The 17,433-nt window shown below is 46.9% G+C and overlaps 1 protein-coding gene across 9 annotated transcripts in view; it reads right to left on the bottom strand.

Moving 5' to 3' along the window:
- Positions 1 to 17,433, bottom strand: part of LEMD1 (LEM domain containing 1) — a 561,429-nt gene that overhangs the window by 330,559 nt on the left and 213,437 nt on the right. For all 9 annotated transcript variants that reach the window (XM_078644617.1, XM_078644620.1, XM_078644619.1 and 6 more), the window contains exon 2: positions 4,535 to 4,640. In XM_078644617.1, coding sequence (XP_078500743.1) covers positions 4,535 to 4,613 — 79 coding nt within the window. In that variant the 5' untranslated portion in view covers positions 4,614 to 4,640. The remainder of the gene's footprint in view (positions 1 to 4,534; positions 4,641 to 17,433) is intronic.

Raw genomic sequence — 17,433 nt, 5'->3', positions numbered from 1 at the left:
AAATCTGGTGCAAAGACAGCATTCAAAACTTTTCCCTGCGAATCCACTTGTTTGCCTGTCGCAAATCCAGAATGGGTCTGAACTCGTTCTTGTCCTTCTTCTGGACTAGGAAGAAGCGTGAGTAAAGGCCCTTTCCCTTTTGAGACAGAGGGACGTCTTCTATCGCCCTTTTTCTTAACAGGGTATCGGCCTCCGCCTGGAGCTCGCGCAGCCGGAACTTCGAGCTGACCGGTGGGATCGATGGAGGCGGACTGGTGACCCGAAGACTGTATCCATTGCAAACAATATTCAGCACCCACTTGTCTTGAGTAATGTTTCTCCACTCTGCCAGGTAATGTTGGATGCTTCCCCCCACCGGAGCGGGTAACGGATGAGGGGGAAGAAGCACCTCAGGGCCTAGACCCAGCCGGGCCTTTGGTCGCGGATGAGGCCTGCTGACCACCACGGCCCCTCTGGCGCTTTTGGAACGGGCGCCGCTGGAACTGCTGCTGCTGCTGCTGTTGCTGTTGTTGCCTCTGCCCAGCCTGTCGACCTTGCCCTCTACCTTGCGCCCGTACGTCTTTGGAACGAGCGGAAGGTCTTCTTCTGTTCCTTCCGCTTCTCCAATCAGACAGCCGTCAATGTCTCCGCCTTCATGCGGACCATCTCCTCGTCCGCGTGTTTTCCAAAGTGGGTCTCACCCGAGAAGGGTAGATTGGCAACCCTCTGCTGCGCCTCGGGCTTCAAGGACGTCAGACGCAGCCAGGCGTGGCGCCTCAGGTTGACCATATGGCAGTATCCATGCGCTGCCAGTAGGGAGGAGTCCGCAGCCGAACTGATCACCTGGTTGGAGACCATCAGTCCTTCATTAAGGATTTCTTGGAAATCCTCCCAGTTCTCCCGGAAGGAGGTCCACGAACCGTGTAAGGGACTCCCAGAGGGACCGATCATAACATCCCAACAGGGCCGAGGCATTTGCGGCCTTCATACACGTGGATGCAGTCCTGCAGACCTTCCTGCCTGCCGAATCCATCCAGCGGCTCTCCGTGTCAGGAGGCACGGTCAATGACGGGGTGGTGGCGTGTTGCTTCCTCGCCGCCGTCACAATCACTGAATCCGGCGCAGGGTCCAAGCGAAGAAACGCAGGATCCGAGTCAGGGGCCAGATACTTCTTATGCAGCCTGGAAGGCGCTGATTTCGTAACAGCTGGGGTGAGGAAGAGCTCCACAACGGCAACAAGGGGCGAGACAACTGTTTCTTGTGCAAGGTCTCGAAGATGACAGATGTCGAGGGCGTGGGCACCGTGAGTGTGATGCCCAGCTTCGCCGCACCTCGCAGCAACACCTCCTGGAAGGAGACAATGTCGTAGATAGGGGATACCCTCGTCCGAGGGGACTCCGACAGGGTCGGCTAGAAGTCCCTGGCACTGGACGAAGCCGTGTGGCGGGATCTAGACCTGTCCTTCCTACGGCGCCGTCTGGACCTCGTAGACGAGCGACGGCGACTCCTGGACCTATCTTACCGTGAGCGAGACCTCGACCTCCACGGCCTCGGACGTTCCGCGGGCCGGACAGGAGGGCGCTGTGGAGGCCGAACCGGGAGCCTAGGTTGAGGAGGCCCCATAGGCAGCGACGGCAACCGAGGTAGTGAGGCCGACCTTGGAGGAGCCGGTGGAGGAAGACGGTGAGGAGGAACCGGAAGCGGTGGAGGAGTAGGAGTCGGGGTACGCGGAGGAGGATCCACGGGCAAAGAGGAGGTGTAGGAGACCTCGGTTTGGAGGGTGAGTAAACTTGAGAGTACTCCGAGCCCGGAGACTGTCCCACTCTCCTTTTCATCTTCTTCTGTCCAGAGGGGGGCGATCTTGAGGCCCTACCCCTCGTAGACGAGCGACGGCGCCGCCGCAACAGTGTGCTCGCTGAAGCCGAAGACTCCGTCCTGGTCCTAGAACGTCTAGGCTTCCTCCTCGACGCGGAGCGTCCCTTCGACGTCAACGAGCGTCTGCTCAGCGTCGATGGCCGTTGCTTAGACAGTCGATGCCTCGGCGGCGATCTCCTCGGCGTCGACGACATCCGTCTCGACGCTGATCTTCGTCTCGACGCCGCTGACTTGCGTGTCGACGTCGATGGTGACCGGACGGTGTCGCCCCGACGGCGAGCGCCGGTGTCTTGACCCCTCTCGACATCGATAATGGCTCGATGATGAGTCAGTCCTCGACGTCGACCTCGTCGGAAATCCCGACGTCAGTCCCCTCGGCGTCGAACGTCGACGGCGCTTCGACCCATAGCCCTAGGGAGACGGGGAACAGACTGTGGTCATTCCTTTCGAAGCCGACGTCGAGGCAGTCAACGGAGACCGGTGGAGTTTACTGGAGCTCCCCAGAGGCCTGCGCACGGCAGAGGAAGGAGCCCCTTCAGCCCCAGACCCACCTTGTCCTTGCTGCCTTCTCTGCTCCAGGCCTTGGAGCCTGGTCTTCTCCCTGTCCTTCAGGGTCCTTTTAGCGAACTGCAGACATATATCACATTCCTCAGGAACATGAGAAGAAGGCAGACACAGGATGCACACCCTGTGAGGATCTGATTTTGCCTTTTTCCTAGAGCACTCCGGGCATTTATCAAAGGCAGGCAGGCATATTTGATAAAAGAGCACTCCAAACACCAGAGAAACTCCAGCAAAGATGAGAAAAGGCAAAAAGACGTCGAGTGAACACACTAACCCTTTAAAAGTTCAATTTTTAGACAAAAAAAACAAAAAAGGGAGAGCTTAATGCTCCACGGTCCCCCTAGCAGGAGCCGGAAAAAAGAACTGAAAGTAAAAGGAAGGGGCTGAGCATGCTGGGATACCAAGGGTCTCCAGAGAGTTCCTTAAAGGCACTGTATCCCTTTTCCAGACACATAATGGCAGCCTATGGAGGCTTGTCTGTCCCTACCTTCCTCTCTATCATTCCAAGGATTTGGGGAGGGGAGGAATGTTTCTCTATGGGTGAAACTTGACAGATTGTGTTTAATGTGTTTTTGAGGTTATATCCTTGGCATTTCTAGCTGAAGTACTGGACAGTGTAGCCTTGTAGGTACAGGCTGCATTATGGTCTTTAATGTGCTCTTAAGTGTCTATGCAGGACTGCAATGAAGACAGCTTAAGAGATTATTTTTGATTGCTCCGGGGTCCACGCACATGGGCGGGACTATTCACTAGATTATGACTATACACCGAGATCCCCTACTACAGAACAGAGCGGTAGGTGGCGGTGAGAGGTGATGGGGAAGTAGAGGGTTCCTGTTCTCCCTGGGGGAGGAGTGGGGGTGTTGCGAGCAGGTGGGTGTGTCATGAGTAATTTAAATAGAGACTGTAAGAAATATTTAAAAAAAATGCTCTGTACTGATCACTACACTGGTTGCTGCAAAATAGTATTAATAACAGATTGCCTCAACATGGCCAAACACATGGGATACAGATTCTACCAAGAACAGAATGGTAGAAGTGACATTTGTGGTTAGAAGTGAAAATCTACTTTTGCACGACTTTCAGATTTAAAAGTGTGTACAACTAAAATAGCATTATGGGAAGTGTAACATTATGAGACAAACCGAGGACACATCACATTAGGTTTGCAAACAAGACTACTTCAAAGATAGCCTGTGAACCCTACTGGTGGGCTACTATGGGTGAGGGGGAATGGAGTCTGGGTATAATCTTTGATCACATTCTGATGGCCAATTATTTCTTTTTTTTTTAAATAAATATTTGTATTTTATTTTTGAAAAATAAAACAAACTTCAAACAAAGCATGAGTACATGATGCACCCTTGATGAAAAATCAGTGACAAAAATGGCAGTTGTAAAAACAAAATATCTGTCTCAGTGGAATCCACAGAGAGGTCTGAGCCACCCAGGCATATAAAAATAAAGGGTCGTGGTTACAGTGGTCATGAATAGAAGTATTAGGAACCCAGATTACATCATTCAAAGCTCTTTTCCCACTTCTCCAAACTGCATTCGCCCTGCCTCTACCTCCCCCACTACTTCTAGGCCATAGTACTTGATCCATGGTGCCTATATCTTCCTGAACTTCCGAGGACAGTCCCTAGCCTTGTATGTCACTTGCTCCGCCACCATGTACAAATCACGACATGCCATCCACTCTTTCAATGTTGGTATTTGAGGGGGCCCCCAGTATTTCGCTATATCATGTTTTGCCTTCACTAGCCCCAAATTGGCCAGTACAAGTTTACGCTGTGGGATATCCACATTGGTCGGAATTCCCAAAAGGAGAAACCTTGGTTCCAAATCTATTTGGACTTCTAATACGGCATTTAGCTCACTCACAATCCTACCCCAATAAATCTGAATCTCAGTGCATCCCCCAAAGGGTATGTATGAATGTACCACATTCTGTACGACATCTAAGACAATCTGGGCTTTCAGCTCTCCCTATTGTATGTAATTTTACTCAGGTACAATAAAATGTTTATACCCAACTTTAGTCTCATTTGTGGCCATATCATGGATTCTGCCAAATGTAATGTACATGCAGATAACTGAAAAACAGTATACATACGTAAGATGGGTCCAGGCAAAGTCCCATGTTTGATTAGCTGTTCCTTCAGTTCAGCGTCGGTCAGGTTCTGAACATCCATCTTGCGTGTGATTGTTTCGTTCTTTCTCTATGGAGCAAGATACAAAGTACAGTCAGAAAACAAGAAATTACATGCCCTTCAAAGAAGACCTGAATTTGAATTTAAAATATTTATTAAGCGCAACGTTCACCATGCGGTTTCTTGGCGCTATGGAGGCAGAAGTAGCAGTAAAACAAACGACTGAAGGGATAACCGGGAAGGAAAGGAATTTACATTGGGAAGGCTTGAGTAAAAAGAAGGGTTTTAAGATCTTTACGAAAAGAAGAATAGTGTGTGGCCAAACGCAAGTGATCGGGGAGGGAGTTCCAAAAGGAAGGTGCCAAGACAGAAAAATTGGCTCCGCCCCATTTCTTGCGTCTATATCGGGGAACCTGGAGGAGTGATTGAGTAGATGACCGCAGTTCACGGGCAGGGATGTAGGGATTTAGTAGAGAAGAGATGAATGCAGGGGCAGTCCCTTGGCGTGCCTGGAAGACCATACATCCAGTCTTAAAAAGAGATCGCTCCTTAACAGGTAGCCAATGTAGTGCTTTCAACAAGGGGGTAGAGTGGTGAGAGCGGGGGAGGCCATAGATCAGTCTGGCCGCCTGGTTTTGGACCAGCTGGAGCTTCCGCAGACTATACGCCGGGATGCCATTGTAGAGGGCGTTAGCATAGACCAGCCGGGAAACAACCAGGGCGGACATGATTAACTTAAGAGCAGAAGGAGAGAAGAAACGAGAAACAGAGCGGATAGTTCGGAGTACAAAAAAACAGGAAGAGACCACAGAACTAATTTGTGAGTGAAGGTTGAGATGATTATTGAGTTTGATGCCCAGAGTTTTAACTGAGGAAGAAGGTGTAGGAGGGGATCCCAAGGAAGAGGGCCAAAAAAGAGAGTTCCTGCTCAAGTATTCATATGGAAATTGTGCAAGTCAGAGATGGAGATCTTGAAAAGCATTTTATCCAATTGCCAAACAGGAGTTTAATTTTTTTCTGCAGAGCTTCATTTTAGAAATCTTTTCGATTTGGGAAAATGAAGGGCATTGTTCGATACATTTTTAACCTACTCCCACACATTAAAACAACATTCCATATGCATTAGTGCATGGACTAGTCGGCTTTATAACATGACAATAGAATTCTATAGGCTTCTATAGAAGGTAGAAGATCTTGCTATGCTCTACATCCTTCTTTTGCATCAGATTTTCCAAAAGCGAGCAGGTGGACATCTTAAATAATACAAATAATACAAATCTACACTCTAGTATAGCAGAGCAACCGGTAAGTCGTTTTATTTTTAACAAAATCAGAAGAAAACTTGAGTTAATTTCATCCTGGGTTCACATGTGTGTGCAGGAAAAAGAAGTTGTTAATTCCGTGAAGAAGGTCCACAGTTTACAATCAACCAGGAGATCCTTCGTCACTGCAGTGTATGGAAGCAGCACAGCACGACGATGTGCGTGTATAGAAACGAAATATCAAGGAACTCTTTCCTCCGCCAATTAAAGTCCATTCAACTCTCAAAAAGACTTTTGCGGTCACAAAACTGATCAGTGTACAAACGCTGATGTAATAAGAAGTTTAAGTGGAGAAGCAGTTTACAGAGGTAGTGAAAACATGGTCCTAATTTCTTGAAATCTCTCCGTTAGACCTCTTCATAGATACTGACGCTTACAGAATATATCTGCAGGAACTTTGCGAGGGGGAAAAGTCTATTTTCAAAGTTACTTTCCCTGAAAGAAATAGCTTAAGGGTAACACCTCCTCTTTCATTGCATAAAGTACTCCATGCAAACCCCAAATGGTCTTGTGTGACATTATCCGAATTTTTTTAATCTCAATTTATTTGTAAAGCACCCGAATCACCCCATCAGGGTATCTCCACGCTAAGATATCCATAGTTAACCAAGGAGGGACATTTAGAACAGTGACCTTTTCAACAACTTTCTGAATGCCAGATAGTCCGTGCATTGACACAAGTGTATGGGTAGTTCATTCCAGTAGCGTGGTGAAAGGTTTTGCCACCTAAGAGGGTTTTTTTTAAACGCAGGACTTGGAGCAGTGCTTTAGTTACCGAGGGGAATTGGTCTAGAAGGTACATAGCGAACAAATTTGTTATTTAGGTAGCCTGGGCCTATATAGTTTAAAGACTTGTATACCATGCAGCAGATCTTAAATTTGATCCTCTTCCGCACTAGTAACCAGTGAAGTTTTGGTAGCAGTGGGAGAGGTGCGGTTCTGGGGGGGCATTGGTGACCAGGCATGCCGCAGTGCTCTGGACAAACTGCAGTTTTCTTATGGAGCTATTGTTAGCTGAAATCAGCAGGGCGTTGCAATAGTCCAGACGGCGGAGGACGAATGCCTGAATCAATATTTTTCGAGTGGATAATGGCAGGAAAGGGAAAACTCTTCTGAGTAGACTAAGGCTGTGGAAGCAGGCTCCAGCGGTGGAGGTGGTGTGCTCCCTCAAAGTGAGTTTGTGGTCTAAGTTTTTTACTGCCCATTTTGGACATGGGGCAGAACCTAGTCCATCTGGCCACCAGTAAGGGGACCACTTCCTTGTTGCTTCACTGAACAGCCTAATCTCAGATTTAGCTAAATTGAGCTGAAGAAAGTTCTTTCATCCAATCCGCGATTTCCTTTATACCCTCTTAAAAAAGTGGTCTGAATATTGGAGTTGGTTTTGTCAAAGGAGAGAAGAAGTTAGAGGTTGTCAGCGTAGGATATAGGAATACATCCTAAGTTCGTCAATAGTCTTGCCAAGGGAGCAATGTAAATGTTAAATAAGGTAGGGCTCAAACATGAGCCCTGTGGTACTCCCTTGGTCACCCTGGTTGATTGTGAGCGGAAGGGACCCAGGTTAATGGTCTGAGTTCTGTCAGACACAAAGTTAGCCATCCACTTCAGGGCATTCCCTATGAGGCCTATATCTCCCAGTCTCCTAAGTAGAGTCTCGTGTGAGATAGTGTTGAATGCTGCGGATAGGTCAAGCAGCACCAAACATACCGCTTTACCTTTGTACAACAGCATTCTGATGTTATCCAACTGCCACCAGCGCAGACTCTGTACTGTATCGGAGTCTGAATCCGGATAGCGAGGAATCCAAGCAGTTCGAGGATTCAACGAAAGTGCTTTTTAATGTGTTTTTCCAGGAGTTTGCTATGTAAGGGAAGTAAAGAAATGGGGCGGTAGTTGGTTACATCTTCCGTGGGAATTTTAGGGCCTTTCCTGATTGGGAGAATCTGTGCGGCTTTCCATTCCAGTGGGAGACTGCCTTCCCTCATGGAGCAATTTAGGATGGAGCAGATGGGGCAGGCTAGTTTAGATAGTAGCCAGTTGTTTTTACAGGAATGAGATCCAAAGGGGACCCCGATTTGACAATTTTTTAGAAGGGCTGCAGTCTCCTCAGTGGTAAGTATCTGAAAATTCTCCAAAGTTTTGGAAATGGGTATAGCTGGTGAAGGGTCATACTTAGGGCCAATATGAAAGTCCTTAGCCGATATGATTTTGTTGTAGATCATATCAATTTTCTGGGTTAGATGACTGGCTATGTTGTCGCACAGTGTTTGAGATGGGGCAGCTTCAATGTTGCAGGTTTTGGGGATGGGGAATGTTTTTAAGATCTGGCAGAGTTCTCGGAGTACTCCCTGCTAAATCAAGTTGGGATGCGATGTGCGTTTTTCAGGTTTTTGTGGTACTGTGCCAGTGCATACTTGGATCTATCTATCTGGTGTGTCATGTGAACGGTGCCACTGACAATCAAGTTTTTTGCACTGACTTTTTTCAAAGTGGAGAGTGGCAGAATACCACGGCGTCTGGCTCCGCTTAATGGTCGTGGAGGATTGTTTTAGGGGGCTAAGCTGTCCATAGCGGATAGCAAGCTGGTATTAAAGTGGGCAAGGCCCTCCTTTACATTATCGGTTTCAGAGATTTGTGGAGGAATACAAGCAGTCTGAAAATGTGAGGGCATGAGCTTATGCCATGGTCTGAAGCATTGTTTTAGGGTAGTGTTTTTGTACAGTCTGTGCTTTTGGGCCGTTAATATGGAACTCGATCACAGAGTGATCTGACCAAGTCAAGGGGTACGTAACCCCATAGGAAATGTTGGGGGAGGTCGTTAGAAATATATCTAACGTATGACCTGCCTTTTGAGTGGGTTCCTCATTTATTTTAGTTAGGTTGAGTGTGAAAAGGTCAGTCAGCAGGGTGGCCGCATTGAGGTTATCAGGGTTCTCACTGTGCACGTTAAAATCACCGAGAAGTAAGAAATTCTTGGCTAAGATTACGTGTGGGGAGATTAATTCCATGAGCAGTGAAGTGATATTAGCAAGTGGTCCTGGGAGGCGATATATCAAAGCTCCTTTCCGGCTGAGACCTTTTAAATCCATATTAAAAACTAGAATTGATTTCCTGGTTTGGTGTTCACTGTTCAGACCAGACTAGTTCTGCAATGCTCCGCACCGTCCTATCTGGTTACGTCTATCAGATATGTCCAGGTCACAATGTTTCTAAAAAGGTATCTCATCATGGAATGAGGTACTTTTGGAAAACATGGCGCCCGTTCGGTACTTGCATAAACTGGGAAAATCCAGCTGCAGGGTGTACCCAAATGGCAAGGTGCAGAGCTCTCCATACCTTGGGCATATGTGCGATATTCAAACCCAGAAACTGACAATCGAACAGGTACCTCAGAATCGAAGGATCAAAGTGGACTTTAACCCCTTAAGTGCTGCCGTCGGCCAACGGTCGTCACGGGCACTACCTCCCCAGTGCTGCGTGCGACCGCTGGACGTCCAGTTCAGCACCGGATAATGGACAGCGCAGCACTGGGGAGGTTTGTTTACTAGCTCCCAAGTGGTTAAAGGAAGACCTTATAAATCGAGCTGGTGTGAGGATGCCAGGGGTACTGGGCGCGCATTAGCTTGATATTGTATACGGCAGATACAGCTATCGGTCAATAATTTGCTAAAGTATGGACAACATTGTGTGTAACAAATTAAAATGAGCTGCATTTCCCACTTCCCCAAATAAGACCCAAAATAAATTTGAAAAAAAACAAGGTACCTTTATATTACACAAATGTTGTGGGTTCTGGGTGGACTTGAAGCTGAAAATACCAGGAATTAATTCTAAAACGTGTAATAAGTTGTGGATGTATGAGTGGCTTACATAGGAGTAACTCACCTGCCCTGTATTCTTCACGATATTACAAGGGGAAGCAGTTGGGAGTATTCTTAAACAAGCCCTGGCAAAGCCAATAGGTCTGGCTTTAATGTGCGAACACATGTAAACCTGGGCATTCAGCAAAGCTATTTGATTACGTTGCAAGTTAAATGCTGGGAAGCAAACAACAAAATGGCTGGCTTTCTGTAAAGAATGCATATACGAGATAGGAGACGGAGCATAGCGAATGGCACAATGGTGTTTTCTTTTTCAGATGTAAAAAAATAAATAAATAGTCCCTCATACATCCGAATAGAAGCACTTACGAAGGTGGAATAGTACACCGAATAGGCAATGGACTGTGGTTCTCCTCTGGGTGGAGCCAAAGTCCACTTCATTTTTTTTTTTATATTTCAAAGAATTGGTAGCAATACATTTTACAGGCAGAGGTGGCTAGTCCTTATGGGCATCCATTCGTTGCCCTTCTTATTTCAGCCCCATTTTTTTTTTTATTATACCAGTAGTGAATGATAGCCTATTAGCCTCTATTGGTGTAATAAAAAAATGCAGACAACCTGAGGAATACAATCGGTCTGCTTACACCTGCCATCAGACCGATTTTCCAAAGCCAGCGAAGGTTCAGCACTGGTCTCATGGGACTAACATGGCCCACTGCTTCTCCATTAGTGCCACGCCGGAGTGTCAACCATACAGGTAACCCTGAACACTTAAGGCTCAAGGCCTGCAGTGCCTAGATGTAGCCGTCAATCATTATTTCATTCCATCACAGGGAGGGGTGGGGTGTGGTGTGAAGCCACACTAACCCCACCCTGTGGCAAGACGGCCGACTGACTGAGGTAGGGGAGAGATGTGTGCCAGACTAGAGAATCTAACCAGCATGTCAGCCGAAACAGACCTGTATGCACAACGGAAGGCAAAGGGGGTTGGTGCACAAATGTGTGTATTCGTGTGTGAGTGAGAGCATGAATATGGGCGAGAAATGGAGGAATGAGTGAAAATGTAACAGTGAGAATGAGTGAGACTAAGTTTGAGTCAGTGAGAATTAGTGAGAGTGGGAATTAAATTGTGAGCAAATGTAAGTGAGAGTAGGTCAGTGAGTGAGCGCATGTGTATGAGAGTGAAAGTCGCAGAATGGGTGACAGCTGAGTGAGAATAAATGCAACAGGGAGAATGAAGGAGAATAAGAGAGACGGAGCGATTTAAAGTATAAGTGATTGAGGTTTGAGTGAGAATGACTAAGAATGCGTGTGAGTGAATTGTAAGTGAGCATGAGTGAGTGAAGCTAGCTAGTCTGCTTCTGGCCCTGGTGTACGGAGAGAAATTCTTGGCATACAAGACACATATGATAAAATACTGCTTCAGGCATACAGGTGAAAATACTTATTAGCGAGGATAAACATTTTTCTAAAAAAACATCACATACGGCATGGAGTGCAGTCAGTGTGGTGGTGGGGGGGGGAGGGGGTGTCAGGCAAACACGACAAAGTGATGGCTCTTATATAACGGAGGTCATTTTTTCTGATAAGTGAGTCACTTGTAGAATATAGATGGAATCAATGGCAGCATTCTGGCACTTGTATATTGTGTGTAATTATTGGTTTACAGCGGCACCCAGGACAAAATGATGGCCCCCAAAATGCTAGAGGTAATTACGGACATATCCGAGTATGCCATATGGATGAAGTCATTGGCAAATTCTGGCACTGGCTAGTTGTGTGTATTTCGGGTATAAGGGTGCAACCCAGGGCGTGTGGGTGACACCCATAATCCCGGGGAGCATTAGGGTTCATTGGCTTGGCACACAATGTGAATGAGTATTTAATGAGACCCTTCAAATTCAATGGTTTTTAGCAGATTTATGTCGACATTGTGCTTTAAAATGCACTCGGACGCAATTTTTTTCAAAAAATGATTCCTCTGAATACAAACTATCACCCCCGCCTTAGCCTCCTAGAAAAACTTGGCCAGGCTCCCCTGAAATCAGTGCAAACAGTATGCCTCGCCACTTTCAAAGATCACCAGCCACCACTGCTTGCAGACAGCTTTTCTGTCTGGCCACACCTAACAATGCAAAAAACTTCAAGTTAAGTGCACTTTCTTTCCAGTTGTAGGATTTTTTCTTGCAGCCAAAATCCTTTAGTTTTGGTTAGTTTGCCAGCTGCACAGCATTGCTAAATATTTCCAGCACTGGAGTTATTAGCCGACTGTCAACACTTTTCACTCCAGCAGAGTATCATCTATGCCCTTTGACAAGGATGATAATCTATGCAGCATATTTAGTGAAATGCACCACTTAAATGAAACAAGCATTTGCAATGCAGTAGGTCTCGCAGCATTCAAGTTTGAGTTATTGGCATTGTATATGACAATGTGTTGCATGAATTTTTTACAAACTCTGTATTGGAGGCAAGGCGCTAGAGGGGCGCTGATTCTGGGCGGCGGGGTGCAGAGGGGGGTGGAGATAAGCAGGCAGCTGCAGGGCTCGTTGCGATTGGAAGCGTAGTGCTGTCTGAGGGGCAAGAGTCCTGCAGGGTGGCAAAATAGGGCTTGTGGGGGGTTGTCTATGCAGGTCGGGAGGGGCCAGGAACGAGTGCTAGGTGAGGGCGGCTTGGGTTCCAATCCGAGATAATGGAGGTCTATGCGGGACACTGCCTATTAGCGGGTGGCCAGGGGAGCCGGGTGCGCAAATGTTCCAGGATATGCAGGATGGCGGTCACAGCCTCCCGCCCCCCTGCTGCGGTGGGTAGGGCAAGGCCGGCGATGCACGGAGTCCTTGGGATGTGGTGCCTGGTGGAGTGTATGGCGCTGGGTGGATCGGGCGGATACGGGTGTCGCATGGAGTCAGGAGCCCGTCTGCGGGATTCTCTCGTGGCTAGAATGCTATCTATGGCGGAAGGTAAAGGAAAGTTGTTTAGTCACTGCCCGCAATTTCAGCCGAAAACTCTGGGTTTTGCCACTGTGGCAAAAACCTTTGCAAGAGGTCAGAAAAGACACCCAACAATGTCAAAAACACATTTGTACAAATAGGACAAGACCTAACCTTTACACCTGCTGAGGGCTTCCCTGATTAAGCTAAACCCTTATTGCGCAAGGTCATGAACGAAATGCATTCACCCATGGAGAAATGGTGCAAAATCCAGTCGGAGACCGCTGCTGCCCACCTTGTTGAAACCTCTGGAAACAGTGTACTACTCTAATTGTTGCTGTGCTTCTTACTGTTGTTTCCATTTATTTTCTCTACCACGAAGACGCAACACCTTTCCACCACTATATTGTCTTAATATGAAATTGTTGTTGTCCGCCTCAGATTAGCCTCGTCCATTGTCCCACTGTGAACCCAGCATCTGATACCCCCCAGTGAGTAGGGAAAATAACAGGATTGTTTTGCTGTAACCACATATGTAACTAAGCCTGTATTCATTTAAGTAGCATTCCCATACCAAACAGTTAGTTAATGTATGTTGTTCATGACTCAAGTCCCAGAAATGACAAATGCATCCTGGTCGCAGATTTTGCTGTATGGACTGTATTTCAAATAGCTGAAAAAGGCCGGCGTATGCTCAATGTTCAGTCTGCTTATGTTGCTGAACTTTTATTCGCTCGAGCCTGTATTCTTGCAGAGAAAAATATTTCAACTCTGAACTGGACTCGCACTATGCATTTGTAGTAATAATGACTTCAGACTCCTCTTTAGCAGATGTTACAAATACCCTTTGCATACAAACACCTAGTAACAATTGTCTATATGTACAGAAGGAATGAGTTACTTACCTGTAACTGCAGTTATCCAGTATTGGTATCTTTGATAGATTCACATGCCTGAATCATTCCCCGTCGTCGGGATGGGAGTTCCCGGTACTTAAATAAAGTAATGTCTCAGTAGACCTACAGAGTAATAGGCAAAGGGCCTCACCTTAGTAACATATCCATGTCCTTTTGTAAAAAGGACCAAACTTTGGAGTAGAGCCATTCAGCTATCACCACCCTCTGGAACCTTCCTGGAAGGATCTCTAGTCCCTTAGATTTTCTTAAGCACAGTGCTAAGTAGTTGCATCACTGAGAGACCCAGGAGAGCCCTTCCAGGGGAGGTGGGTGGGTTGCATGTGAATCCATTAAAGATACCAATACGGGATAACTGCAGTTACAGGTAAGTAAAGCATTCCTTATCCAGTATTAGGGTATCTTTCATTGATTCACATGCCTGAATCCGAGTAGTAAGTAATGATAAGCACATTTCGAATGGTACAGTATATATGAATTCACTAGATAACATATCAACTTGAAAATAGAAAGTACCAAAATGCAATCAAATAGAACAGTAAGAAACACAATAGAGAAATGTGCGTATAGCAGAAAGGATGGTGGGATGAAGGGAAGGGCTCACCTCTAATGAAAGAGATGACGGAGCACCGCTTATCCCACTGCAGCATCTTTCATGAGTTCAGTATCCAGGCAGTAATGCTTGGTAAATGTATGCAGCGTCTTCCATGTTGCCGCTCTGCAAATGTCAGTAATGGGCACACCTGCTAAAAGAGCAATTGAGGTAGGAATTGCCCTCGTGGAATGGGCTTGAACCTTGGAATGCAGGGGTTGCCCCGCATGATGGTGACAAAAAGTAATAGCTGCAGAGATCCACCGAGAGATACTTTGTTTAGGGAGTGGAAGACCTTTTCTAGGTCGACTGTAAGCCACAGAGTTGGTTGGATTTGCGGAACGTCTTTGTCTTGTCAATGTAAAATTTTAGGCAGCGTTTAAGATCCAGAGAATGCAGGGTTCTTTCTGCCACCGTTTGAGGATTTGGAAAAAAGGATCATAATAATATAGGCTCATTGAAATGGAAATCTGATGGGACCTTAGGCACAAATTTTGGATTTGTGTGTAGTATAACCCTCTCGTGTTTGAACTGAAGGAAAGGGTCTTGAATTGAAAAAGCATGAAGTTCACTCACCTTCACGAGGTAAGGGCTAGAAGGAGCGCTGTTTTCCAGGAGAAATACTTAAGATCAGCTCTGTGTATCGGCTCAAAGGGGTGTTTCATACGTTGAGTCAGAACTGTGTTGGAGTTGCCAAGTAGGAGGAAAAGTCTTTACCGGAGGGAATGTCCTAAATAGGCCTTTAAGAAATTGTTTAATCAACCAATTAGACCACAGAGAAGGGCCTGCAAAGGATCTCCTGAAACGGGATATTGCTGCCAGATTAACTTTAATGGAAGCATTGTCGAGACCGGAATTCGCCTGATGGAGAAGGTAAGGCAGTATTTGCTCTGAAGAAGATGAAAGAGGGTGTATTTTCTTTGACTTGCACCAGATGCAGAACCTCTTCCATTTTAAGGAATATGTTTTGTTAGTACGGGCTGCTCGAGCCCAAGCCAGAACTGCTCTACAGTCCGGAGGTATGTCTAGGCCATGGAATTCTCTGAACTCAGGAGCCAAGCTAATAATCTGAGAGATGCTGGATCCAGATGTTGGACTGCTTGGTGGTTCATTTTGAGAAGAGAGGGAAATGGTTTCAACTGGATCGGCGGTTCCAGGGAGAGAAGGTGAAGCTCCGTGAACCAATGTTGGCATGGACAAGCTGGAGCTATCAGGATGAGAGTGTAAGGTTCTGCTTTCAATTTTTTGAGGACCCTGGGAAATCGGTGGAAAAGCGTATGCAAACACGTTGCACCATGCGAAAATGCATTCCCTAGAGATCCCTTCTGGGGATGCCAGCTTGCGAAGTGTTGGCATTTGGCGTTCTGCTTGGTAGCGATTATAGGTCCAGGAGAGGGGTGCCCCATTGAGAAATATGGGGTTGAGAGTCCGCTGATTCAATTCCAATTCGTTACACGTTACCTGTTGTCTGCTCAAAGAGTCGTCAATACAACAAAACCCTGTCTCTTGGGCGAAAAATATATTAGTTTCTTTTCGCAGAAAGAATGTCTCCCATTAACTTCTTCTGCTACAACACCCCTCTCGTTACTATTTCTTCTCTGGGAGTGTTCACTGTATTTCGCCCTTTATTCAAAATTCAAACAACCTTTTTCAATTTCAAATTGACAGTCAAAAAGAAACCTACAGGTGTCTGAAAACCAAGTTAAACAGTACATCAAAAAGTGAAAAAATGTGTGAAGGACAAAATGACCCCTCACGGGCGCACCACCTTCGGGGTAACTGGCAGGTACTCACCAGATTGAGCCCCTTTTCTCATCATAGGCAGTCATTTGTTATCCCAGAAAAGAAAAGACAAAAAGGAAAGTGTCCAAACAAAAAGGAAAAATGTGTGAAGTGCAGTGGAGCGATAAGCAATCTCACTCCACTAGTGACAAGAAGTGGTTAAAATCAACAGGCACACCTCTCATAACTTTATTCTTAATTCCTAGGTGTGGTCTGTCGAATTAAAAAGGATGGTAGCTATCCTCGCATACCAATATTAACCACTTCTTGTCACTAGTGGAGTGAGATTGCAGGCCTTGACAATCCTAGAGGCAGAGTGCTTGGTTTTATGTGAGAGTGCCCTAGTATGAGCTGAGCCCCTCTGCAGCTTTCGGAACCATCTCCCTATAGCTGTTCTATGATATAGCCATACCATGTACTCTTAAGTGTATTATAATCCTCGCGGTTAATGCGAACTCGGCGGCAAGGGTAGCATTCCACCCTTCTAGAGGGAGACGACATGTAGTTACTGCTTTACCCGGTTAAAGTTAAACAGAGCCTCAGCATCACAAAATGGATGCTGCTGCCACAGACACGAGTCTGCCCTCCTGCTGCTGGACGAAACTCCGGCATGGGAGGCCTGGACAATAGGTTTCCTGCGCAGGGAGGTGCTGGCACTTCCCCAGACAGGCTCTTTGTGTATTGGGGCAGGGAGGGCTGCATTCAGTGAATGCTTTCCAGACATTTTCCAGTTCAAACCGGTTGCGGGGGCACTCAGCCCCAGGTCTGGAGCAAAACTGGACAAAGGGGAAGGGGTGTAACCACCCCCACCCCAGGTCCACCCATAGGAGGGACCTTAAAATTAGTCCAACCCCTAAACTTAGTATAAGTATAGGAACCCAGTCCCTAGGACTTTAGATAACCCTGGACGAAACTCTGAAACATATATCCTGGACCTTCGACATTCCATATTGTCTGGAAGACGGAAGACGGAAGACCTCTCCCTTGTGGTCAAGGAGTGACCACCCTGTTCAAACGAGCCCCAAAAGCATCTTTGCCGGTCTGCATTTTTGAGGCTCCCGCCGGATCCCGAAGAATCTGCGACACAGGACACGGACTTTCAGACATCTGACCCGGACCTTCGCTCACAGCAAAGCGGAGACCCGTGGCGGACACGAGAGTCGTGGGACCAGAACTCCTGGACATCCTGCATTTTGCTACCTGCATCGACTTCCCGAAGTTGTGCATTGGGGTGCTTGAAGCCCCAGACCAGAGCACCTTTTGCCCCGAAGTTCAGAGCTCCACACTCCACGTGTGGCCCGTGGGCTCGCTTTGTGCATTTCTGCTCGACGCGTCTCCGCAGTTACTAGTCCGTTGGCTAGTGAGGCCCCAAGAAGCCAATCCTTTATTACAACTCGCTTTACTGGTTGCTCCAGGCTTGCTCCAACTTCTCTGCAAAGGAGAAGTTCCAGAGACCTTGCTGGTCTGCACCGAAGCCCATCTCGACATCCTGCGTGGGTTG

Source organism: Lissotriton helveticus, chromosome 5_1, assembly GCF_964261635.1.
Source record: "Lissotriton helveticus chromosome 5_1, aLisHel1.1, whole genome shotgun sequence".
Lineage (NCBI taxonomy): Eukaryota > Metazoa > Chordata > Amphibia > Caudata > Salamandridae > Lissotriton > Lissotriton helveticus.
This window is presented reverse-complemented; position numbering and strand designations above follow the sequence as displayed.